Source organism: Hoplias malabaricus, chromosome 5 (assembly GCF_029633855.1).
Source record: "Hoplias malabaricus isolate fHopMal1 chromosome 5, fHopMal1.hap1, whole genome shotgun sequence".
NCBI lineage: Eukaryota > Metazoa > Chordata > Actinopteri > Characiformes > Erythrinidae > Hoplias > Hoplias malabaricus.
Genome location: NC_089804.1, coordinates 8762073 through 8788434, shown reverse-complemented (window position 1 = coordinate 8788434; position 26362 = coordinate 8762073). Strand labels below are relative to the sequence as shown.

At 37.8% G+C, this 26362-nt stretch overlaps 3 protein-coding genes across 4 annotated transcripts; all 3 read left to right on the top strand.

Moving 5' to 3' along the window:
- Nucleotides 1-720: 720 nt before the first annotated feature.
- On the top strand, nucleotides 721-7206 carry haus8 (HAUS augmin like complex subunit 8). Its single transcript, XM_066672548.1, has 10 exons — nucleotides 721-853; nucleotides 2598-2662; nucleotides 2770-2831; nucleotides 3048-3177; nucleotides 3944-4051; nucleotides 4133-4224; nucleotides 4923-5081; nucleotides 5181-5322; nucleotides 5446-5587; nucleotides 6460-7206. Exons 1-10 carry the CDS (start codon nucleotides 786-788, stop codon nucleotides 6578-6580), a joined length of 1089 nt encoding a protein of 362 aa, XP_066528645.1. The 5' UTR covers nucleotides 721-785; the 3' UTR covers nucleotides 6581-7206.
- Nucleotides 7207-8919: 1713 nt separating this feature from the next.
- On the top strand, nucleotides 8920-13546 carry sac3d1 (SAC3 domain containing 1). 2 transcript variants are annotated; one of them, XM_066672466.1, is made up of 4 exons: nucleotides 8920-9038; nucleotides 10066-10420; nucleotides 11486-11762; nucleotides 12417-13545. In XM_066672466.1, the coding sequence occupies exons 1-4, from the start codon at nucleotides 9013-9015 to the stop codon at nucleotides 12878-12880; spliced, it is 1122 nt and encodes a 373-aa protein (XP_066528563.1). In that variant the 5' UTR covers nucleotides 8920-9012; the 3' UTR covers nucleotides 12881-13545. The 2 variants fall into 2 exon arrangements, with proteins under 2 accessions (XP_066528563.1, XP_066528562.1); XM_066672465.1 differs by lacking the exon at nucleotides 8920-9038 and adding an exon at nucleotides 9108-9450 and having other exon boundaries at nucleotides 12417-13546.
- An 866-nt stretch (nucleotides 13547-14412) lies between these two features.
- Nucleotides 14413-23057, top strand: mrgbp (MRG/MORF4L binding protein). The gene is made up of 5 exons (XM_066672269.1): nucleotides 14413-14593; nucleotides 16346-16467; nucleotides 16549-16630; nucleotides 16721-16795; nucleotides 21929-23057. Exons 1-5 carry the CDS (start codon nucleotides 14458-14460, stop codon nucleotides 22135-22137), a joined length of 624 nt encoding a protein of 207 aa, XP_066528366.1. The 5' UTR covers nucleotides 14413-14457; the 3' UTR covers nucleotides 22138-23057.
- Nucleotides 23058-26362: the final 3305 nt, after the last annotated feature.

Below are 26362 nucleotides of genomic sequence, written 5' to 3'. Positions count from 1 at the left end.
AAAAGCACTTCCGTCTTTCCAGTACTTTGAATGAGGCACATTACCCGCAGCCATTTCGAGCAGAACAACTTTACATATGCACCAGTCAGCCATAACATTAAAATGAACTCCTGTGTTTTAAACATTCACTGTCAATTTTAGCAACTTCCCTTACAATATAGGCACACTTTGTAGTTACACAGTGATGTACTGTAGTCCATATGTCACTCTTCATGCTTTGTTAGCCCCCTTTCCCCCATTCTTCAAACGTCGAAACCTCCACAGGAACACCATAAAGCAGGTACTATTTGGTTGGCGGATTGTACCACAATTTTCATCATTGCAGTGACCCTGCTGTGACAATAATCTGGTATGGATCAGACACAGCAGTGCTGCTGGAGTTATCATACACAGTGTCCACCCAGTTTCCGCTGTATTAGATAGTCTATTGTTGATCCACCACCCAAATCATACCTGCTCCCTCTGGTCCTGTGGGGATTCTGTGGGATCCCTGACCATTGAAGAACAAGGTGAAAGTGTTCTAACAGTGTATCCAAAATATTAGATTGACTACAGCCTCTAATTTTACACGTACAAGTGCAGCTAAATGGTAAGTAGAGCTGATTAAATGGACAGCGAGTGTATAAAAAAAATGAGGTGGCTTTAATGTTTTGGCTGGTCGTTGAAGCACAAATATATCAGTATTTACAGGTTCATGACAGTAGAGGGCAGTAATGCGGGTTTATGGTCTGTTCGACGCAAGGAAGAGAACGAGAGAGACGCGGATAAAAAGGGCGGGTTTCAAAATGGCATCAAAGAAGAAGAGCGTGAATATGAACAAAGTACAGAAACCCTCCGCCGAGCACTCTCAGAGGTGAGACCGAGTGCCTAACTTTAACGGAGCTTATTGTCCAGCTAGTCTGTTGTCTGCTTTTAGCTAAACAACACACTTAGCATTACTGGTGCTCTGAACAAAACACTGCTCAGTGTTCCTAGGCCTACGATAAACAGCAATAAACAACCCTCAATTTCAAACAAAACCAGACCATATCCTTTCACTGAAGCATCACCCCAGGGCAGTGAATCCATTGTACCTTTAGGATTAGTTTTTCTAATGTCTCCTCGGGATCCAAGACCACAACTTTTTATTTTTTTTCTATTTCAATGGTTACAGGTTTTGTTTTCTCAAGACCACACGAGTGATTTTTGCCTGTAAGGTCACTGTTAAAGGTCAGACCAGTCACAGATTTCCTGACGTGAGCTCTAGGGAATTTAGTAACACCAAGAAGAACAGAAGATAAATTTAACTGTAGAGTAACAATTGCAGGTAACTCAAAGATAAGCATCCATGTATTCAGATGTATGTCAGAAATAAAGCAAACATTCAGCCATTTGGGCATCTGCCATTGCCCTTCTCTTTTTTCTGTATATCTTTGTGCCACCATAGTCTTGAGAGCCTTTGTAGAAATGCTGGATGTAAGTTGTGTTAAGTTTATTGACAAAAGCCCTGAAGCCCTCTTCCATGGCAAATGATAAAGATTGTGCACACTGTACATTCATGTTGAGCAGTGTTTCACCTAATTCTTATTTGACTTATAAACAAATATATTTTAAAGTTGTCCAATATATTCATGATGAAATTAATTCATTATCTGTAATGCTTATCCAGTTCAGGGTCGCGGTGGGTTCAGAGCCTACCTGGAATCATTGGGCACAAGGCGGGAATACACCCTGGAGGGGGCGCCAGTCCTTCACAGGGCAACACACACACGCGCACTCACATCTACGGACACTTTTGAGTCACCAATCCACCTACCAACGTGTGTTGTTGTACTGTGGAAGGAAACCGGAGCACCCGGAGGAAACCCACACAGACACAGGGAGAACACAACTCCTCACATACAGTCACCAGGAGCAGCAATCGAACCCACAACATCCAGGCCCCTGGAGCTGTGTGACTGCCATATTACCTGCGTATAACATATAACCTACGTTACCGTGCCCCATGATGAAATTACTTTTGTGAAAAACATAAGAATTCACTTATATTGGAAAATATTTTTTTCTCTACTATGAATGGATTAAATTATAAAAGCCTTGCATGCATAAATTCCAATCCCATGCAAAACAGAAACGTAATGAAAAATATCTGTAATGCATTTTTAAATGAAAACTTTCGTATACATATACTACTAAGAGGTTAAAGTTACTTTTTCGAGTGGTCTACTACTATGCCGTAGTTTCATTGTTTGAATGAACTTGTGGATGTTTGGAAAATCCAGGTGTCGAAGCATTGAACATCACACATCATATATCTATCACATGTTGGTCACACATCATATATCTATCACATTTTTGGGATGTTCCCACACTTGCCATCTTGGTTTCATTTTTTGGTTTTTCATACTACACAAATTCAAAACATAATACTATCTTGCAGCCTCCTGTCAAAATTCCTTTAATGTGAAGGTGTATCAAGGACTTTCACTATTTATATTGGAAAATATATTGCTTAAAACAGTGGTGATGTGTTTTTCGATGCCGCTTTATCCATGTATTGTGAATTATTTTATAGCAGAAAAATTGAGAACTGTAATCTCTCTCCATTTTTGTTTCAGTTCAGCTTCTGGAAATGACACCAGCTGTGGAAAAAACAGTAGTGGAGCACGAAGAAAGACTCAGTGTAAAATATTTTACAGAATTGTTGAACTAAAAAATCTACTAAAGCATTTCAACTGGATATTGAATGACTTGTGTTGCATATTTGTTTGTCTGGGTTCTTTTTTTCAGCTTCTCAAACATTCGTTAAGTCTCGGTATATGCAAACTGAAAAGAAGTCATCTGTTGCAAAGGTAGGATTTACTTTTCTTCTTTTGTGTTCCCCACCAGCATCTTCTCTTTATGCTTCAGTTCGTGGGAGGATGTCTTTTTGGTTTTGCAAGATTTATCAAGATGTACTAGAAGATATGAAAAAAAAATGCATAAAATATAAGTATATACTGAATCTATTCCATACTCTTAATTGCATGGTTTTTTTTTTTTGGTTTTTTTTTGTTTTTTTTTTTCAGAAAGAGTCTGTCTTTCTGCCACCAAGACCTGCTTCACCAAAAGTTGCTGGTGCCTTCAAACCCAAAGTTGGTACCCCACCGAGACGAACGTTACATGGATCTTCTGGCCATTCTGATCAAAACTCAACATGTACGTTATTGCTTTTCTTCATTATTGCAAATGCTGAGGATTGGCTTCAATGTTGTAATATAATGTTGTACATTATGGCCAAATGTTATGGATTGACATTTCTGAATCAACGATATTAACAAATTGTTCCCTCTTTGCTGCAGTAATGATCTTTATTCTTTTGTGAAGGCTAACTAGAGCATGCAAACATGTCAGCATAAGGTTATGTGCTAATGTTGGAGGGTTAGTTCTGGATCACAAACACTACTCACCCCAGAGATATTGATGGAGCTCTGTTACACCAGAGAATGCAGTTAAACTTCTGTAGAGTGGACAGAGACATTTAGGGGTGGTATCCCAGATGGATTAAGCCTAGTCCTGGACCTCTTTTCATTTGGTAGATCACTATTCAAATTGCAGTGTAGGCCAGGGCTAGGTTTAGTCCCTGCCTGGGAAACTACCTTTTAGCTGTGCACATACCTGTCGTATAATGTTCCAGTTCAGCAATAGTTGAAACAGGATGTTTGGGGGACTTTACATTTTGTGTGTGCATTATTGAATGTCTTCACAATGGAGGCAACTTGGAGTTCACTAATTATAAGGGATGTTTACAGATGTTATTATAATGTATATTTGTTGATCACCATTTTTATGCATCTTGTGAGGACTTCTCTGTTTGGATCATGACTTTTTATGTCGGGTATATGTTTAACAGTGTCAGGAAAACATGTTTATACCTTTGCAATTTTATGTAACAAACTTTTGACCACTGCAAATCTTTCACTAGTTATGCCCAGCGTTTTGGAGGCTTCAGCCTTAGGGGGAAATATCTTGCAGTCAACAGCACTGGATGATTTCTATTTGCGCCCAGACTTTGATCTCTCAGTTATTAAAGGTAAAGTACAAAAAAAAATTTAAACTTTGGAATTCAAGCATAATGAATACAGGTCTCTCATACAAAGCAATATATTTTCAGAAAACATAGCACCACCAACTGCAGGGCACTCTAAAGCTCAGAAACGGAACATGGATTTGGAGACCTTCTTGCTGGCCTTCCTTACTGCAAAGGTTAGACGCAGAGGTTTTAAAGTATTTTACACAAACAAATCATATGATCAGTAATTTTGTAGAGGAAGTGACCTAAGTACTTAAGCCTATAAATGCTCAGCTGTGATCCTGGATTTTTGTTGTCTTGCAGAGTTCATTTTTAAATACAACCCCCCCCACCCCCCCAAGTATGTTGTGATTATACTGACTGAGTTGACAAAACATTCTCATAAGGCAAAGTCTTCATTTAAAGGGAACACATTACACCCTTTTTCCCAAGTTAACACAGTTCGTTTGGGGTCTTAATAACACGTCTGTGATATTTGTTGGTCAAAATACCACAAAGACCTACCTCAGCTTACTTTTAAACAGGAGAGCCGAGCAGTGAGGCACCAGGAACAGAGAGTGGCTTTTATCTTTTATTCATTTTCACTTTTTGTTCCTTTTTTTTTTTTTTTCCCTCCATATATTTTCACTTTTATTTTCTTAATGTGTGACATCAGGATAAAATTTTACCACTGAAGTAAGAACAGACTAATTTAGATTTCCTTCCTAGCCCCCTAAGTCATAGGTTTTTAAGTACTGAATCTGAATACATCTATATTTGAAGTTAATCAATCAGTCAATCACATTTTACTTATAGAGCTTTTTACAACTGATGTCACAAAGCAGCTTTACAGAATTGATATCAATCTGTAGTCTTTCACTGTTTTGTGTAGACTGAACATAATACTCACAAGCTGAAGGAAGAGGCAGAAAGAAATCTCCTTATAATGATGGAGGAAGAGGAGAAGTTGCGTTCAGAAGTCATGAGCATGAAGCGGCAATACATCCTTCTCGAAAAACAAAAACAGTTCAATGACTTACTTGACTTGCAGGTTACTTTTACAAATACACAAACTTATTTTAAATAAATTCTAATCGACATTAAATAGACCTGTGTAATGGGGAGTTGAGGTTGTAATTTCTGTTTTCAGATTGCAGCACTAAGTCCTGCAGCTGCAATGGCAAAACAGTTTACAGAGGAGTACAAGGTGTTTGCCACAGCCATAGACACAACTCGGCATGAGTTACCTGTGAAAAACTTTCATATTGAAGATGATCGGGGGAAATTTCTGGGTTAGTGAAATGTTCCTTTATTCCAAGTATGTTAAAGCTTCATGTTAAATAGACTCATTGCTCTAGATGTGAAAATTGCAGAATCTTACCACTAAGTTCAGTATGCATTCTCTTGTCACACAGATAACGCGGTAGTGTGTCTAAATCAGAGTCAGCATGCCTTGGAACAATATGTGAAGGACTTTTCCACAGACAGCGAAACCACTGCTGAGTGCCTTAAAAAAATAAAAAACACAGCACCTGAGATCAACAGGCAGCTGATCAGGTAAGAGTCAGTCAGTGGCACTTTTTCTAATGGCCTAAAATTTCTATAGTATTTAAGGTGTCTCTCAAACTAAGGTTTTTTATATATATATATATATATATATATACAGTTCTTACACTCACTCGTGTGGGGTTATGATTGAGAAGAATCTCCCCTAATTTTTTAATTCTATTAATCTAATAATTATGCTTTATCTTTTACTGCATCCTTAAAATACCTATTAATTTATCTAATTTTTCTTTCTGCCTACTGTGATTATTACTTATCAAGTAGACACTATTCTTTATTACTGAACTGATGCTGATGTTTGCAATATTGCAGTACATCACCAGTAGAACTGCATTGTTTTTCTACTCATTTGCTACATGGCTTGTTATTTTACATGATTAGTAATATGCTGGCATTCTGACAGGAGGAGTGTTTTCAATTAAAATGGACATTTCCACATTTGAGCATTTTCTCCTAATTAAGTGAATACACTTTACAAATTTAATTGATTTGACAACTATACTGTGATTCTATTGTGTATTTTGGGGAAAAAATTCAGTTGAAGAAAAGCCAACAAATGTTTTCTGTTATACATTTAACACAACTAAATAATTGGATTAGGTTTGCAAACGTCTAATGCCATATTTTAATAAGGGGTGGTTGTACACCATGTTTGTACTAGTTTTTATAAGAATCACAGAAGCTTGAATGTAAGCTCCCTTTAGGTCTGTTGAAAAAGTTTTTCAAGCTAATCAAGTTTCTTTAGCTGTTGAAACAATTGTTTGAAATCTAACATTACAAATTGGATGTAGGATGCAGGGTTATAAACTTCTGAAACTGGTTTGATCGACTACGATTATGGCTTTGTGTTCCTGGTTTTTCAGTACATGTTCAGAGCTTTTGGAGCTGTCTTCACTAGTAAGCCGTGAGACTGTGTTAGTCCAGCAAGCTCTAGAAGAAGATAAAATTGGACTTACTATGGTGCAGACACTCTTCTCAGACTGATGCAACATTTGTTTTCTTTGTATATGTGCACATTTGTGGTATTAAAGCATTAAAATATATTCAGTTTGTTGCCGTCTTATTCCTATGACAGTGGTGCTTGAAAATGTAACGAGTCATGTAAAATGTTCTGTATTTCTGTTAAAATATGACCTAAAACATCATCTGATTTTCATTTGTAAGTCTGTAGGCGTTTGTGACATGTGGTATGACAGTCGTGAGTGACTGGGGTCCCTGTCAAAAGTTCGATTTTTGCAAAACACCTTTGTGGAAGTAAATCATAGTGTACATATAGGAGATTTCTAAGGACCAGTTTTGATGGTCATTAGGCCTGAAGTTCTGAAAACATATCTAAATATTTTGGACTTCACCAATCGGGCAGATCGTGTACAAATGGAGGAAATTCAACAAAATTGTTGCTTTCCCTTTAGGTGGTTGATCAACAAGTTCACTGCCACAGCAAGGCATGTAATGTACTAAAGGCACAAATGATCTCTCATTGAATAATGTTAAATATTCAAAATTATATTTGTTGTTTTAAAGACATCTGATTTTTTTTTTCCCCCCCTTCCTTCCCTCTTTTGGAAATGCCACTTTGTGTAATTAAAATTTCTGCGTTTTTAGTGTCTTTAAAATTATTTGGTTAAATATTGTCACCCAACATTGTAGATTTGTACATATCCGTACATTTTCATATTAAAATATTCTTGTATGATTTTTGACTTGTTTGTTCAGTCATTCATCTGGCCTGTCAAAGCCAAATTACTGTTCTTCATAATATTCTTTTTCTTCTCTTTGCGTTTTCGCAGTGTTACTCCTAGGGTCTTCAAATGTAGAGCCACAGAATTTCACAGGATTGTAGGTTCACAGGAACCTATAACCAATTACATTGCTTGTGCTGTTTGGAGCGATTTGACTGACAGATTCCGGAATATGAGCTTCCAAATTGGGAATTTTTTCCATAGGAATATATTGGCAAAAAATTCAACATGCTCTAACGGTCAATTTTTAACCTATAGTTATGAGACTCACATGGTGAGACCTGGGCACACCAGGACCCACCATGTCAAATTTCAGACTGATCGCACTCATCTTGTCTCATTTTATCCATCCTTCAATATCCCTCCATTCATTTGAATAGGGACAGCTAGAGTGGGTGATGTCATAATCCATTCTAACTCAGGTGTCTTATATGACCTTATTCGGCTAAACGTTTTCTTCTAAAATAAACTTCAAGGTGGTATTTATTTTAATATATCAGTTTCTGCGAAGTGGCCATTTACTTAACGTGGAACCCTAAATAAAATGGCAGATTTTTTTAAAGTGGTGTTTATTTTTCTTAAATATGTCCGTCATTTACTTAAGCTAAAGCCTAAATAAAATGACTGATTTAATATTAGTCTTTAAAGATTATTTGAAGTGATCATGTATTTAAAGTAGATGTCTAATTTAAACGACCGATTATTAAATGTGGAACTTTTAAGGTGTCAGACAAAACAATGGTCACTTTTAAGGATTATTTGAGGTGAAAGTCTAAATAAAATGGCCATTTTTATGTGGAATTTTCATTAAGGTAACCGTCAATATAGCATATAAGCTAAAGTTGCAACGATATTAGCAATATGTGACAAGCCAAATTCAAAGATTGTTCACGAACATTCCACCTGTATTTATTATGATTCTACACTCAAAATCTAAAATGATACTGCTCCTACAGTTTTAGAGTTAAAGTATTCCCCCTTTCTAACACCTATAAATATGAAATCACTTCACGGTAGGGTTTTGGAGTTATGAGTGTTTGTTCGACACTAGGTGTGGTCCCAGGCCCCATAGACTTCAATTTAGTTTTTAACCGGCGGAGCACACCTTATGTTTTACACTGCCATAACACAAACAATTCTTGCTCAATCTGCACAGTTCTTGCATCAAATCGATCGACAAAGGGTTCTTCCTCATACAATGGTTAGTTTTGTGGGGTACGGTTTTTGTACTTTCCGGAACACTGACATTTAACTGCCACTCTCACACTGACTTAAGGAAGATCTGGAAAAACGTGGCCGGATTTTTAATGTGGAATGTGAAATTCCAGCAGAATTTTATTGAACGAGATAGTCTAAATATAATGGTCTTTTTAAGGTGGTTGGGTTTTTTAAGGTTCCACTTCATGTGGAAGCCTAAATAAAATGGTAGATTTTTTAGGTGGAATTTCTTAATGTGGCTGGCAAAATAGAATGGGAGACTTTTCAATGTGGTATTTATTTTAATGTGCCCGTTTCGATGGACGCTAGCAATACGTGACAAGTCAAGTTCAAAGTTCGTTCATGAACTTTCTCCCTCCAGTTCCCCTCGGTTGGTTTATTTGCACTCAATTTGTGACGTAACGAATGTGACGACATAGGAAGGCGTCGTTTTGTTTTGCTTTACAGAGGCGACCAATGAGGAGCAGCGCAGCGCGTGGCGCGTAAGTCTCTTTTTATCGTTAACATTGCAGAATTTTTGTTCACTAAATAAATAATGTAATAATAATATAGTAATGTCGAGGTCCCGATTAATCACATGCGGTAGACGCTTCCTGGTTACGCGCTATAGCGGTTAGTCAGCTGGAGGCTCTGTCTGTTCATATAACTCCTACTGAGGGTCTCACCTTACAGTGACCAACGCGTTTAGTTCTGATATCAAATAAAAGCTGAGGACTTATATTTAAGCTATCGCTTATTGGTCAGATATAGAGATGATGAGATTCTATGTGCTACTCGGAGTGGTAATGTTTCTAATATCCCAGTGTATCAGAGTTTGAGGATTGACTGAAGAATGGAGGTGGATTTCAGAGTGAAACGTCATTGGTGTCTCTCGGATATTTCATTCACAAATACGTATGCACCTTTAAATGATTTCTCTGCAAACAGCACAAATAAATCTACTTTTATGTTTAATTTCAGGCACAAACATTTATTTAATGGCTCTTATTTTAGTGCTACATTTGTAGTTGTATTTAAACTCTTTTCAATGTTATTTTGCTTGCAGCTATTAAAGATTTAGACTACTCTGCCCACCTTTGATTCCTCATGAGAATTGGTTATTGTACCTGCTAAATTATAACATATACACTGAAAGATCACTGGATTTGGAAAAACTACTTTGTATCTACACTCTGTCACACTGGGTGAAATGGGGATAAGGAAGTATGCAGAGTAACAGGTGGATTGCTGTCTGTAATTGTATAAGTACAAAGTGCTACTGTATGATCAGTTGAGCTGATAAAATGAACAATAAGTGTAGATACAAGGTTTTAATATTACAAAAGTTCAGTGAATGTTTTAACTGTTAACATTATGCCAACCGTTAACACAGTAATACATCACAGTATTTCAACAGTCACTTTTTATAGTGCAGGACTAAAAGATTTTAAAAAAAACAGCAGTTGGTCTGATTTTTCATCACAAACACATTGGAGTTATGTATTAATTTATGAAACGTTTCATGCACAGGAGACCTCTCGCCAGGAAAACTGGAGGGAGGAAACGTGAGGAGCACCGTGAGGCACAGGTAAAAGCAGAAGATGTGGTACCCCGTGGCACCTGCACCTCAATGTGTCCCATTTCAGAGACACGGCAGCGTGAAGCTCAGAACAGGCTGCACCGCTTTGAGATGCTGGCTGGCACAGAACGAGAGCGCCTGCCGCGTGCAGACACCACCCGAGTGGTCAAGGAATACAGCCGCCCTGCAGCTGGGAAGGACGCCACAAGAGCCAGTGATCTACGGCCACCAGATGTACTGCTTAAGACTGTGTATTATTTGGTGGATGAGATAGCTGCCTGCCCTACACTTAAGCCCTGGACTGAGGTTAGCTGCTGCATTCTCAGGTGTTAAAGAGCTGGGATATTCTTCAATCTAGCCTGGAGCACAGCCTTTAATTGATATTACATTCATTACTTCGAAAATCTTATACATAAATAAGCTATTCATATATTCTCATATTTTACATCTTGTCTAAGTTAGTTTGTAGTTTTTGTCTCATAACTTTTTGGTTAAATAGTTAACATTAATCAAGATCCCAAATATTTATTTAGATCCTTCTTTTGACTCATTTATGACAGTCGTCTCAGTAAACCTTTTTAGATACTAGTTGTATCATAATTTCACAGTGTGGTCAGGGGAATGTTGATTCAGCTTCACATTTGAGTCTTCATTTTTTACTCTTGAGTTCTTTGAGTATTTCATACCAGTTTGTTAGTTCTATTAGGATCCTTTGTGACAGTGTACATTCTGAAAGTGAAGTAAAGTTAATGGAGCTAAATATCAAAGATAATGGTAAATTTACACAAAATTATAAATAAATTCATAAATTAAGGCTAAACCTGGAGCAGATTTAACATTGTGGCCCATGGTCTGTATATAGTTCATATGCAAAGAGGCGGCACAGTGGCGCAGCAGGTAGCGTCGCAGTCACACAGCTCCACGGACCTGGGGTTCGATTCCCGCTCCGGGTGACTGTCTGTGAGAAGTTGGTGTGTTTTCCTGCGTGGGTTTCCTCCGGGTGCTCCGGTTTCCTCCCACAGTCCAAAAACACACATTGGTAGGTGGATTGGCGACTCCAAAGTGTCCGTAGGGGTGTGTGTGTGTGTCTGTGTTGCCCTGTGAAGGACTGGCGCCCCCTCCAGGGTGTATTACTGCCTTGCGCCCAATGATTCCAGGTAGGCTCTGGACCCACCGCGACCCTGAACTGGATAAGTGGTTACAGATAATGAATGAATGTGCAAAATGGCATTGTATAAATTTGTATGGATCAAGTTATATGTCCACAGAAATCTAAACTCAATAGACCAGTGAAAATTCTGTTTCTGTATAAATGTTCTCTGTCTAATCAGTAGTACTGACAGATCTGTTTTTTTTCTGGATATTGTACAGGTCTACAGTTTTGTGTTTGATCGGTTACGCAGCGTGCGGCAAGACATGGTGATCCAGCGCATTTCTGGACCAGAATGCGTGAGTGTACTGGAGCGAACCGTGCGCTTCCTCCTGTACGGCTCTTACCGGCTGTGTGGTCAGCCACTGCGGCTTTACGATCCACACATCAACAACACACACTTGCAGGAGTGTATAAGCTGGCTCTTGGAGTGTTACAGCAAAGGCCAACACAAGCACCAGAACGAATTCCAAGCCCTCAACTTGCTCTACAACCTGGGTGGGTGAATGTACTGCTTTTCTGCTTGTTGTTGATCTACAGAAGTGTTAATCCACACATAAAGATGTCAATTTAATAATAATCTATGGCATTACCTACAATCATTAACTACACTCTTTTCCCCACACTCATCACCTGCAGTTTGTAGATGCTTAGTTTACTCAAAATCAATAGGCCATTGCCATCTGTTACTGCACAGTTTGTTTGCAATCATCTACCTTTCCCATCATATCAAAAATATCCTAAATTAATATATATCAAAAAGGCAGATTGAATTTGAAGGCAGATTTATTATTTAATGTGATCCCAGTTTCCTCCAAAATCATTAGTCTGCTATTTCCACCTGATAGTTATATCAATCAATAGAAACCTGTGCTGATCAGCAATGTGCTTGTGTGATGGGGAGTGTGGGTACGTCCTAAGCTTTCAGAGAACCAAACATAAAAGTCTAAAATCAGCTTCTTTGAAATAAAGAAGGTAGTAAAGGTAATCATGTTTGAAGTGCTACAAGTTGTTTTGAGTAGTAGTGCTATGTTTATTTGGTAAATGCAGTATTAATATTGTAGCTCTTTGGCTTCTTATTTAATGATGTCCTTTAAGTCAAAGATGGTTCAACTTTATATTACTTTTTTCTATACCTGTGTGGATGTCCAGGTTCACCTCATGCTATCCAGCATACTCTTGAGCTACCTCATGGGGTACAGCACTCTGCACCTGTTCAGTTAGCTCTGGCTGTCAGCAGCGCTTACATGGAACGCAACCCTGTCCGTCTCCTCCGTCTGGCCCAAAGACTGGACTTCCTTCAGGCCTGTGCCCTACACCGGCACCTGCACTCTTGCAGGAAAGATCTGCTACTGCTCTACAGCCATGGACACAGCAGCAGAAACTGCCGCTTTCCCATTCAGAAGCTAGCTGACCTTCTCACGCTGGAGTGTTCTGTAGCTGCTCAGCTTTGCCAGACTCATGGAATACAGCTTAATGGGGACTATGTTGTCTTCTGTAAGAGTTCTTTCTCAGAGAACCCATCTAAACAGCTGGAATGTGCAGTTATGCACAAACTAGAGAATGACAAACAGGAAGACTTTTCAATTGGCAACATCATTCATGGCATTGCTTGAAGAACTAATCATGTTTTTATATATTACATGTCGTTTACCAAAGCACTTTTTCCCCCCTAGTTTTAGGATGTGGGTGGTGGGCGTACTTTTAAAGCACTGTTTGGATTGTTTTGTTTTTATTGGATTGATCGCTATTAGTCACAACATGGTGACTTCTCAGCATTTCAGGTGGTACACAAACCCTTTAGCCATGAGCATTTTCAGTGACGTTATGCATTTTTTATTATTATTTTTTAATTATCTGTGCGTGATACAATAACTAATGTGTAATATTTGTTATTGCTATCAAAATTAACCCTAAATAATCATTTTACCAAATATGGCCGCAACTTCCTTCAGTAAAGATTCTAGTGACATATGAGCGGATTTATACAGAGATGTAAACACAGCCTCAATACTGATGACTTATAGATTATAGAATACATTATATTCCTGCTGAAATGACACACACACCCACAGAGCCCTTGTTTTAATGTTTGAGCCCATATTCAATGCTGTAGCATTAATTTTCTCCATTAAAGCTTTTGTCTGATGCCAAAGCTCTTCCTGAAATTTTTAAATAATTTGATTCTTAAATTAATTGAAACCACACTGAGATAATAAGAATGGTTTTATTTTGCCAGATTCTTCCACCCAAAAATACAAGAAGATATTGACATTTTAACTTAACTATTGCAGAGATGATATTTTTAAGTAAATAGACAATATTAATATAAATATAATACCATTGTGTTCATCTTACATCTTTAATTTTATATGTAAATGACCATTAATAAAGCTTCAGTCTTAAGCAGGGACATTACAATTATTTGTGATTAATTTCAGAAAATGTAATCGATTCACAGCACTAATATTTATGCATTTTTGTGTTGCAATAATATCAGTATATCAAGATTCTCAATTTGTATGGAGGATGCCATCCCTTGTTTTCTCATCTGCCACATTCGTATTTTTTCTTTCTTGCTGTTCAAGTCGTAATTTCCTCTGGTTTATTTAAAAATTGTACATGAGATATTTGAAAACTTTCATGTATGGATGATCCAAGTGCCATTTTCTGTTACGCTTCTCATACGCTTACAGTTTTCTGCTAAGCTTAATGTCTCCACAGTTTGAACTAAGCCTGTCCTTCTTCCCATATGCAAATTCTTCTTGAATATTGCAGATAATTCCAAAAAGCTACCGATTAATTATTATAATAATTCAATGAATCTATACTTGATGTGGTTATAATGGAATAGGATATTTAATTTTATATTTAAAATGTTTTTTTTACTTTTACATACATGCATGCATACAATAATAATAATTTAAAAAACACTTCCAAAAGTACAATTTACAGGAACTAAGAAACTAATATTAATGTTATTATTATCAAAATTTTTGGTCCTTTTATTTGGTCTGTAGGTTTAATAACATCAAATGGTGTGGAACATGGCAATAGTACATTTTTTTTTTAAACTAATGGTTGTGTCTTATTCCATGTGTCCTCCTCGATACATCGTTATATCGCGCGGCTGTAGCGTGCTGTGCTCTTCTGAGCTGCAGGAGGTGGCGAAGCGGATCCTCAGACAAAAGCTATGGGCGAAGCCGAAGCGGTGACTCCGGAGGAAAAACAGGGCGATTCGGTGGTCTCTGCTGCTGAGGAATCGGTGGTATGGAGTCAGGAGGTGGAAGTGTGCCTGTTTCACGCCATGCTGGGTCATAAACCCGTTGGTGAGCTTAATTTCCAGTTCTTCTGTACTGTTTCTTCGCAGTAGGCCTTAAGGCCCCGGTCTAGAGTGCAGCTCTCCCTCCGTCACCTACGTCAAGGGAGCCCGCCTGCAGAGTCTGTGCTTGGCCGGGTCTCCACAGCCACATAGCGTGCTGATTTTAGTTTTACTTAACTGGTTAGTCTTATAAAATAACCGTATATCAGTTTACTAATATAGTAAGCAAAAAGTGCGTTAATGGGTTTATAGCACAATAATGAAGTAAAGAAAGCACACTTGTCTGCAGACCACAGTCGGTCCGTGCTGTTTTATCATTGTAAGCTCTGTGAAAGACACCGGTGTATTTTTTTTTATTCTGCAGAATTCAGTAGCATAATTGGTAAACAGTCATTCTTAGCAGTATGTAGAGCCCCTGAGTATAACGTTAAAAAAGGTCGAGCAAATATTTAATATTATTTAATCTGTTCTCCCTATTACAAGTAATAGACAGTGACTTTGGGATTGCAGTTTAAAAGTAAAACTACCCAGTGTTCCTTTTAAAGTGACCAAAAAAAAATCCTGTTAAATTGAAGTTTTCCTACACACTTACTTCTGTCATTTACATAACATTTTATGCATAACATTCAATACATCTGCGTTGGCTCCCACAGCTTTTTTTTTAAATAATCAAATTTACAACACCAGCAACAAGCAAGTTTTCAACAAATGTTTTTTTCAGGAAGATTTTTTAAATAATTGCTCAAGGTAGACGTACAGCAGAAAAATGGCATCTGGAAGTTTTTATACAAGGAGTAGACCTCCAAACCTTGAAAAGCATGAACCAAGATCAGCTTATTGCTCTATTCCTGTCCTATTCTATTCCTGGTGGGTAATGTTGACTTATTAACTTAAGTCACTCAAACGGTGGCTTCAGACTCAACTTGAGATACGCCTTTAAATGACCGGACCCGACTTGGACTCGAGATTCAGGACTTGTTAACCATCTTTATTTTATTTTATTATTAACAATATTATTTTCTAAATAGATTTTTGGTGTTTGATTAGTGACCTGCATTCAGTGACATTGCATTGCATTGAAATATATATTTAATGTGTTCATTCAACTGATCAGTTTTGATAATGCATGCTAATAAATGACAGTACAGTACATGACTTAAACTAATAAGAAATAGCAGCGCAGTGTTATGGGCCAGATGCCATTCATGCTTTTCAGCTTTAAGAGACTTGAGACTCGACTTGGACTTGTGATAAAAGACTTGAGACTTGACTTGGGCATGAGCTCAGAGACTTGAAGCTTTACTTGCAGAAAATGACTTGTGAGAGTCTCTGGTCCAGACTGAATCACTGACCTATGCTAGTGTCCATGCTATAGGTCTGTATACCACTGTAAGTATGTTATACATATGTAAAGTAACATTTAAGCAGACGGCTGTGGCTTGAGGTTAGAGAAGCGACCTTGAGACTGGAGTGTCATCGGTTCATTTTCCGAGACTGGCAAGAAAAAATTCATACACGGCTGAAGTGACCTCTAGCAAGGCACCTAACCCCTAAACCGCGTCCTCCCGGACTCCGAAGTGGCTGGCAGCCCCCTGCTCCGGTTGTGTGTGTGCACTGCCCCTAGTGCATGTGAAGAATTGCTCACTGTAGGGGCCACGGATGGGTTATATGCAGAGAAGCAATAAACATGTGTCGTCTTCTTCTTTGACAGAACATGCTGTAGTCACGCTGAGGAGTAATGTTTGATACTTTATTTCAGGGGTGAACCGTCACTTCCATATGATTTGCATCCGTGATAAATTTAGCCAAAACATCGGAAGGCAGGTTTCTTCAAAAGTCATCTGGGATCACCTAGGGACTATGTACGACATGCAGGCACTGGTGAGTTAACTTTTGTGTCTTAGAATGTAGTAGAAATAGTGATTATAAAAATCTTTATTTATCCTCTTTTCATTTTGACAGCATGAGTCTGAAATACTACCCTTTCCCAACTCAGAAAGGACTTTTGTCCTACCTGAGGACATAATACAGGATGTCAAAGAAGGTGAGTTAGTTTAGTTTGTATTTCTAAGCTTCAGTGGTTTGGGAACTATCATGCATGTCTCATCCTAATGTTCTTTTGCACTTTCTACAGGAAAATTAGTCTCAGAGGATGATTTGAAAGAAGAGTTCAAAGAAGAGAGGGACATTTCTGCCTCTCATGAAGAAGGTTATTTATTTATTTTAGTTCATTTTCTCCCATGTTGCTGTCCTCTGCCTCTTTCCTTTGCCTTCTCTTTCTTTCTCTTTCTCTGTTTCTGACGCAAGAAATCTTTATAAGCCTGCATCATTGCAGTTTTTTTTTTTTCTTTTTTGGATCATTCTCCCATTTGGCGCGTAGCTCGATGCGGCTCACCCTGGTGATTTGTGTCTATTTTCAAAGGTCTGGGTCCCAGTATGGCTGGCCAGGAGTTTGCAAGGTATGGACAGAAGAAAACTTTTCACTCTGTTCCAAAACTCCAGCTTGAGCTCAATACAGACCAGCTCAGTACCAGAGGCCTCTGTAGGCTGCCTTCAGAGTCCTCTGAGCATGTGCGTCTTTCTCTTTAACTATTTTATTTACTCTCTATTTTTTTCTCTCTCTTTCCTTCTGTGGAGTAGCTGTCCCTCATCTTCTCTTTTCTGTGTCTGGTGAAAAGCATGACCTTTTAAGAGATTGGTTATTTGGGTTTTTGAATATGAGCTTATAAGGGGCTGTCAACTCCTGAGTAATTTTGTATTTTAAAATATGACAAACGTACATGACTTAAACAGTTAACCAAGGTTAGAATTGAAAGATAAACATAATTCAAATTCATTTAAAAGGTAGAAAAATGCATGCATGTGGTCTTAACAGATTTCCGGGTGAATAACCCTTTACAGCAAACCTTACAGCAGCAAGCATACATTTTAAGCTTTAGTTTTCTGGCAGAAGGCAAGCTATTTGACAGACATAACTATAGAGATAATGTTCCACTCCTCTGGAATTAAAACAATAACAGTAACCCTATTTGGATGGGGTTAGTGTCACATGGGTTGGTGGGGTAAAGTCATTTTACACCAGGACATCTGTAATATTTATAGTGGATATGCAATTAAGTGACGGTAGTGGCTGTTTAATTTGCACACTGCCTTTACACCGAAAACTGAATGTGTGCATTATGAAATTAGGGTACCAGCTATTATTATTTAAATGTTTGATTGTAAATTGCCTACTTATGCTGAACAAAGAATGTAATGGCCATTATTTATATAGGGCAGCACCCACTGGCCTTTTTTTTTAGATATATTGTATCTAAACTAATTGACCATTTTATCAGCCACCTACCACATAAGTGCATGATATAGATTGTCTGTTTCTCTGCTTAACCTATTTGTCAGTGGTCAGAACCACCACAAAGAAGTAATTATTTGGATCATTCTCAGCTCTGTAGTGACACTGTGTTGTACATAGTTTGCCATAGAGTTGACTCACCCAAGGTATATTTCACATTCATGAAAAAAACTCAGTGCCTCCTTGATCACTTTCCTTTAACTTATTTAACCAGTTTTCAAACATTTTGGGGAAGGATTGGAGAGTCCCCATTAAATTTTATTTATATATTCCCCAAAAGTATATTGAGCATATTGGTCTAAGATTCTATCTTTGTTTTGGCTAATTGAATACCCTTAAAATTCAGCTTGTTGGATCTGAGCTACCTCTTAGGTACCCTTTTTGGTTTTTGACAGTTTGCTTTTACCACTTTGAGTTGTGTTGCAACAACACAGCCGCAATGTCTGCCCCACTAATGAAAATGTTTTAAATAGACTTTTTGTTTGGGCAGACATATAACCTTCTGTTTTTGAACCCTTGAAGAGATGCATACTTTATAACATCCTTAATTAAAAATAAAACATTTAAATAAAAACGTTTACAGTAGTGACAGGTTAAGAGATTTGGTAAACTGAACCATTATACATGGGAGGTTGTTGTTCTGAATGTCTTGTTATGGCATCATGAAAGTAACTTGGTCTTATGATTAAAAGCAGGTCAGATATTAGTGATATTTTTAGTAAATTTGAATTTAAAGGCAAGTGGCTTTTCAGTGACTTAAAGGTTGTCAGACATATAAATGCAGACAGTTTGTTCTTATTAGAAATACTTCAGGTGGTTGGATTTAGCTTGGATTTCAGCTTTACCTGAAATTTTGTGAGCTTCAGAAAGCATAAATGCTTAATGCTCTGAATTAATGCCATGAAAATGTATTCACACAAAGGAGAACTCAAATAATCAGATATGACTTGCATAAGTAAACTGTTTGAATGAATTTTGTTGGTAAAAAAACTGCATATAAAAATGAAAATAATATAAACCCTGAATTAAATTGAAAATGGTACAAAGACATTTAAATGTTCAAATTGGATTGATTTTAATATTTGCCCGTTTTTAATTTGATGCCAGTAACTCGTTCCAAAAAAGGTTGGGACATGCTCATGTTTACCATTGTGTTGCATCACCTCTTATTACTTTGTAAGTGTTAGGAATTGAGAAGAATAACTCATAGTTTGAAAAGTGGAATGGGATCCCGTTTCTGCTTGCCACAGGGTTTCAGCTGCTGTACAGCTCAAAGTCTCCATTCTAATGTTTTTCATTTCATAATGCCCCATTTGTTTTGTCTGGATTAGTTTACCACTTGAACTCTTTTACTAAGGAGCCATGCTTTTGAAATCCAGGAAGACTGGATTGGACTTGTTACAAAAATAAGCAAGACTTTCCCAAAAAAAGATGGCAGTGTGTTGCTCTTATCTATGTTGTTTAGCATTAACGGTGCCTGTCACACAGTGTCATGCACACTAATGCAGCCCTGCAACATGCAACAGATGCTGGCTTTTTAACTATGAGCTTATAACAAGACAGATTTCTCTCTCTTCTTTAGATTGTAGGAGCCAGCATTCATTAATTCATTGTCTGAAACTGTCTATCCAGTTCAGGGTGGATGTGGGTCCGGAGCCTACCTGGAATCACTGGGCACAAAGCTTGAATTAAAAATAACATATTCAAAGAAAAAAAATAAAATGGATGTCCCCTATCCATTTTAAATGAACTTGGGCCTAGAGTTAGCAGCAGCATTTCTGGATCCTTTTGAAATAGGGTTTCCACTTTGCATGATAGAGTTTTAGCTTTTATATGTGGATGCAGTGACGAAATGTGCTCACAGATTTGGAAGTGTTTCTGAGCCCATGCAGTGCTTTCCTCTACAGATGTGTGTCTGTTTATAATTCAGTGCCAGTTTAGGGTTCAAAGATCACAGCCTAACAATATTGGTTATGGGCCTTGTACCTTGCAAGAGATTTCTGTGGATTGAGTATTTTAATGATATTATGTACTGTAGATGTTTAATATTTTAAGTCGACAAAGTTTATTCTTAAATCGTTGCACAATTGAGTCCTTCACAGATTGGGGACCTGATTTGTAGTAGCATTACACAACTACAACTTTACCACACTCTTGTTGCCTGGTTCCAACCTTTTTTTTTTTGGCATATATTTTTCTTTAAAACAATTTTAAACATTTGAAATATTGTCTTTGTACTATTTTAAACTAAATATAGGGTTTTGCACATAATTGCAGGTTGTATTTATTTACATTTTGCACTGTGTCCCAACATTTCTAAAATTGGGGTTTGTACTTTAGAAAACCATCATCACATTATACAGTTCACCAATGCAAAAAGAAATGAGAATGAAAATATGAAAATGAAAGAACATGAAAATATTATGTTTGGGAGAAAGTCAGATTGTCCAAAATACCTTGGAAATGTATGCTGTGTCCAATTCCATTGTGTTTTTCCAAAATATGGACTTTGATACAGTTGGTAAAGTTTGGTACAGTTAATGATGCCAAAGCCAGTAAGAGGCAAATTAACGTTAAAGTTAAAATGGCATCAGAGACGCACTGCATGTGCTTTAATGCTCTACCTGCTGTTAGGATATATTCCGCATTAAAAATGACTACAAATCATGACGAGGAGAGTCAGACAGTACCAACCATTAAATGTTTTGCAGCTGGAATCTTGATCCAAGCAGGAGTTTAAAAAAGTTAGCTCTTTTTTTGTATGTATATTGTAGGCATTGAATTAAAAGTTTGAAATTATATTTACACAATACTGTAATGTTTGTCAGTAAAATCATTCAAAATCTTTGTAAATTTGTCAGAGAACCTTCAAGAAGATTAACACATCGCAGATTCCTGTTCTCATCGCATGTTACAAAATATCCCAACTTCCAGAAATACTGTGCGTGTGTAGAATGTTCATATTTTTTAAACGTTAAATGCTTTGTTAAACAACATTCAAACAGTTGCAAACAGCTGTCTTATTTTGTGTATATTAAGCCAGCTCACATTAGTATGGTCCATTTGATACATCATCTCATATAATGAATGTTATTTTACCCAGTGGGAGTTTAAATGTGAATAACATAAATGAATACAGGTTTCATAGAGGTGCAGCAAAGAGTGGTTTAATTCTATTAACAAATGTAACTTTTGCCTCACATACAAAGGTAGAACATTGTTAGAGATGGTGTAAGTTTTATTTTTATATGTAAGAAATGTAGAAAGTAAATTTATTTATTTATTTTAAGGTGGAAGGGTATGTTTGAGGGCAAAATAAACCCCAATTTGATGTGTTTGGCTGAAGTTTTTACTTACTGTTTAAATTACCACAGAAACAAATATCTAACTCGAGTTGTTTAGTTTTGTAGCACTTTCATGCAGTTGGTGCTCTGCTGAATTTAGAGGCGGTCAATAATACCCACCCATGGAGCCGGAATAGAGCATCTATCATGTCCTCATCTCTGTTTACGCTTTTCAACATTTGAGTGTCTCTTTGCTCACGGCAGAAAAATGGCATTTTGGAAGTTTTTAGACGTCAGAAAGCCTAGCTTAGTGGACTGAGACACAATTTTTTTTTTACACACGTACAAACACTGGGGCTTCATTGAGAAATTAGACGGGTTTCGAGCACGCAAAGACTGGAGAGCTGGCAAATGGTGAGGAAACTTCTTCTGAATTTTATAGAGTGTTTTTTGAATAAATCATGAAAGTCAGCTTTAAATACTGACTAGGGAGGGAGAGAAGGCCTTGATGACATATAGCTTCAAAGGATTCTCCACCAAAATGACGCTTAAACTTGGATAATGGCATCAAAATCTCCCTGCTGTATGAGTTGAGTGGAGTACCCTTTTGAAGGTGAAATGTGCTTTTACACTTTCGTAAATCTAATTCAAAATATCCCTCTTTCTATTTCTCTCTCCTACCAATTGTCCCTCTCTGACTTGTCAGGCAGCAATTCCTCAGTAAAGACGGAGCGCTCGAGCAGCGGGCGAGAGAAAGAGAGAGATCGCGACAGGGAGAGGGGGGCCTCGGGTGAGTCGGGTGGAGGAATGAGAGAGTCCGCAGGTGAGAAGAGGAAAAGAAATCGCACCACGGACAAGACTGTGAGCTCCGGCAACCCGTCCAGCCCTGGGGGAACCAAGCGCCGCAGGACGTAGAGCCAGCCAGCAGCAGGCAATCTACAGACCCATGGTGCATAGAGAAGCTGGCTGGTTGAGACTGAGAGAAATGGCCTACGCTAGCCTAGTCTGCGGCTCAGCTGAGGTCAAAGTGAGAAGATCTGAGGAGATATCAATAGATGTCCCTGTGTTTTTGCGCTTGCTGCAAAAGCTCTGAAGTAATGAAGGGAAGCTACTGTGCTTCAGATATTTAGAGCATTTCTCAGAGGAAAGGACAGATACCTAGAAAATGTCAGTAATCGAAGGGCAATGTAAGCTATGTTAACTATTGCTCATTTCCAAGGTTAGAGGCAGATGATGTGCACTTGCAATTGTTTTTCCTCCCCTTAATTTTAATGTAGCTTACTTTTTGTTATATTGCCTGATATGTCTCACTGAGACTTCCCATAGCTAAAAATATTGTGATTCTATTACTTGAACAGGGAGAATTGGGTAGGATTTCATTGTTGGCAAATGTAGGACGTTTGGTTTATAATAGACATTTAGAAGATTAACTGTCATGGTGTTGAATTAGTAACAACTTTACATACATATATGTTTTGTTAGAAATGCTTCTTAACTGGACTATTTGGTTTTAATGTTCTGCCATGACTTGCTCTAGATTTGATATGAGGGAATATGTAGTCTTAGGAACCAGCCATTGCTAGTTCAGTAGGTATACACTACTATGGTTCATAAATTACATCGGTCATTTTGACAATATGGATCCCCCCCAGTGTGAGGTCAAGGGCATAAGTTAAAAAAAAAAAAATTCCATGTGTAAGACTATGCATCACCATCCCTTACATACTGTCTTTAAGGAAAATGTGGTGATTCTTTTTTTTTTTTTTTTTTTTTTTTTTTTTTTTTAAATTCAAACCTTGTTTTACTGTATTTATTAGTTTGCCAGTTTTGTTTTAAAAGGTATAAACCTTTTATTAAATCAAAATATACTACTGTTATTGAGTGATTTTTGTATGAATGAAAGAAATGCATGTATAGGTCTATTCTTTATGTATTAGTATGATTTTGGGGTGTGATTCTAGTATCTTTTTGTACCTATTGACTACATATGTCTCATTTAAAAAAAAAAAAAAAAAAAAGTTGTTGTTTATTTTATTTATTCATTATAAGTTAAAGTAGAGCATCCCATCCAAGGAACTAGTGGTGCTGAGAATACATTAACGGTGCCAGTAGGGCTAGATATAGCCTTAGTCACCTGGAATGCCGGTGTAGCTCTATATACATATACAGTATATCTGTGCCCTACACTGAGCAACCCTAAATTTTGACCACTTGTTTCTACTCTCTTGGTCCATTTCTCTGCTTAGCTGACCAGACAGGAGCACTTTGTAGTTGTACAATTGCAGCCTGTAGTCCATCTCTTGCTCATGCTTCCTTGCACCCTGTTCTTCAATGGTCAGTGAATTAGTGGCTGATGTACAGGGTGGGCCGTTTGTATGGATACGCCTTAATAAAATGGGAATGGTTGGTGATATTAACTGCCTGTTTGTGGCACATTAGTATATGGGAGGGGGGAAACTTTTCAAGATGGGTGGTGACCATTTTGAAGTCAGCCATTTTGGATCAAACTTTTGTTTTTTCAATGGGAAGAGGGTCATGTGACACATCAAACTTATTTGGAATTTCACAAGAAAAACAATGGTTTGCTTGGTTTTAACGTATTCTTTCATGAGTTATTTACAAGTTTCTGAGCACTTATAAAATGTGTTCAAAGTGCTGCCCATTGTGTTGGATTGTCAATGCAACCCTCTTCTCCCACTCTTCACACACTGATAGCAACACTGCAGGAGAAATGCTAGCACAGGCTTCCAGTATCCGTAGTTTCAGGTGCTGCACATCTTGATGGTATGGTGTGGTATATGGTGTACAAAGATAGTGGGGCCATTCTTCATCAATGGAAACCTCAAGGCCACTGGTCATGCGAAATTGCTGCATGATGTGTTTCCCTCTTTATGCACTGAAGCTGGCACGTTCCCTGAGTTTTTCCAGCAAGATGGTGCACCACATTATGGGTGTCAGGTCAGAGCATTCCTAGATGAACAGTTTCCTGGAAAGTGGATCGGTCGTCGTTGGCCAGTTGAATGGAGACTTATCTTAGACTTTTATATTTGGGGTCATCTGAAGACAATTGTCTATGCTGTGAAGATACGAGATGTGCAGCACCTGAAACTACGGAACCTTGCTGGAATTTATTTATTATTTACATTTATATAGGGCCTTTTAGATACCCGAAGACACCAAATCAACACACACTGGTGAGAAGTGGCAGCCAAATGCACTCAACCAGGAACAACAATTTAATAGAGGCAAAAGGGGGGTTCACCCAGGATAGAGCACCAGTGCATATCCAGGCAAACTACTGGAGCGCAACATTATTTTATATATTTACTTATTTATTTTCCATTTTCCTAGATATTTCAGTGAAAAAATATAACCTTGCATCACACAATGAACGAAAGCTAAGGAACTGCCTTCTTTGCTATGTGAAAAATGTCATCACTATTCCCTGGTGGCACAACAGGTTCAATCCCTGTGGATTGGCCGTCAAGTGTCCATAGGGGTGTGTGTATGTGTGTGTGTGATGGATTAGCTCCATGTCCAGAGTGTGTTCCTGCTATGTGCTTAGTGATTCCAAGTAGCCAGTACAACTAACCTCCATGTTTATGGACTCTGGAGAGGAAGTGGAGACCCTGAAGTACATGGAAACTCCACCCGGATGGGGCTTGAACCCAAGACCCCAGCGCTGAGAGGTGAGCACTAGGCCACCGTTCCACCCCTAGTTTAAAACTAGTAGCTACCAAGTGTGGTACAACACCAAACTCTTAAAACGTGACTCAAGACACAGAGTCAGTATGGATCATAAAGTGTGTGTAAACCCTAATATAATGATTCATCCTTTATTCAAATAGCCTACCCACAGTTATTTTTCCATGTACTGTAATTCCCATTAACTATGATCATGGTTAAATGTATTATTCTCCCTTAGAATGATGTATATTCACTTTTTTTTATTTTTTTTTACTATTAATTTTTGATTATGTATGTCACCTCTACTTTAATTCAGATTCTAGAGAGGTGCTATATAAGTGTAACGTTAAATAAATAAAATGGAGGTGAATGTAGAAGCATACAATGAGATTGGTTGCAGTCGTTCTATATTTCTAAAAAAAAATTATATTAGAAAATAATTATTCATATTATTCATTCATTCATCATCTGTAACCACTTATCCAGTTCAGGGTTGCAGTGGGCACAGAGCCTACCCAGAATCATCAGGCACAAGGCATATTATTATTAGTTTTATAAAATTTTAATCCATTAGGGTTGTCACTTCTTTTATTTACTTTTGAAAAGTACGTTTAAAAACCACATGCAAAAACTGCTTGCAACGTTGTAGCAAAAATGTTTCTTATTCTTATTAAGGTTAACATGAATATAGTGGCAGTAATATGTATATCTCTTGTTTTTGTTATGATTAGTAGTAGTATACCTGACATTTGTATAGTGCTTTTCAAGGACAAAATGACACTTTTGATGGTTTGTTTTGTGATTCTTTTTATTGCCTTTTTAAAACAGGAATAAATGTGCTGGTGGAAAGTTTGAAGAGGCAGTGGATCAGTTTGTATTTTATAGTGATGAAATACATAACTGGATAAACAGGATTTATTGTGCTTGATGTGCTTTGTCATTACAGAACTCAGGCATACACACAAAAACATTCTGCTGAAGAAAAACATCCCTACATTTATCAAGACCACTAGATCAGAGATTGTTAGGAAAAATGAAGAATTAACCCAAAAGGAACAGGTAAACCGTATGCTTCTGTGAATCATTTGCACATGGGCCATTGATGGACATGGTCAAATCTGGACAGAGTCTGCTGCCTGCCTTTTTTTAGAAGTCCAAGTTCACTCTAAATACTAGACACTCTAAGTAATACCCAATGCATTCAGTGATACTGAGGTCTGAGCTTTTGGGTGGCGGCTGTTTAAATCTACATGTGTTTGAATGCGCTGAGTCACTCAAGCTTGCACTGTGATGCTTTCTGTTTTCCTTTCCCTCCCTTTCTCCTAACTTAGAGCACATCACTCCCCCTCCCTCTTGGATTTGCTTGCTGCCTTTGCAGTTCACTTGCATCAACATCCCTCTCTCTCTCTCTTTCTCTCTCGCTCTCCCTCCCTCCCCCTCCTTCCCACTTAAA

Bases quoted from the DNA above. Each gene is read 5' to 3' on its own strand.
- sac3d1 (XM_066672465.1), top strand. From the start codon at position 9,389: ATGGAGGTGGATTTCAGAGTGAAACGTCATTGGTGTCTCTCGGATATT. The intron at 10,421-11,485 runs GTTAGCTGCTGC...GATATTGTACAG, and splicing joins CACTTAAGCCCTGGACTGAG to GTCTACAGTTTTGTGTTTGA. The intron at 11,763-12,416 runs GTGGGTGAATGT...GTGGATGTCCAG, and splicing joins CAACTTGCTCTACAACCTGG to GTTCACCTCATGCTATCCAG.
- haus8 (XM_066672548.1), top strand. From the start codon at position 786: ATGGCATCAAAGAAGAAGAGCGTGAATATGAACAAAGTACAGAAACCC. The intron at 3,178-3,943 runs GTACGTTATTGC...ATCTTTCACTAG, and splicing joins TTCTGATCAAAACTCAACAT to TTATGCCCAGCGTTTTGGAG. The intron at 5,082-5,180 runs GTTACTTTTACA...TTCTGTTTTCAG, and splicing joins ATGACTTACTTGACTTGCAG to ATTGCAGCACTAAGTCCTGC.
- mrgbp (XM_066672269.1), top strand. From the start codon at position 14,458: ATGGGCGAAGCCGAAGCGGTGACTCCGGAGGAAAAACAGGGCGATTCG. The intron at 16,631-16,720 runs GTGAGTTAGTTT...CACTTTCTACAG, and splicing joins AATACAGGATGTCAAAGAAG to GAAAATTAGTCTCAGAGGAT. The intron at 16,796-21,928 runs GTTATTTATTTA...CTGACTTGTCAG, and splicing joins TTCTGCCTCTCATGAAGAAG to GCAGCAATTCCTCAGTAAAG.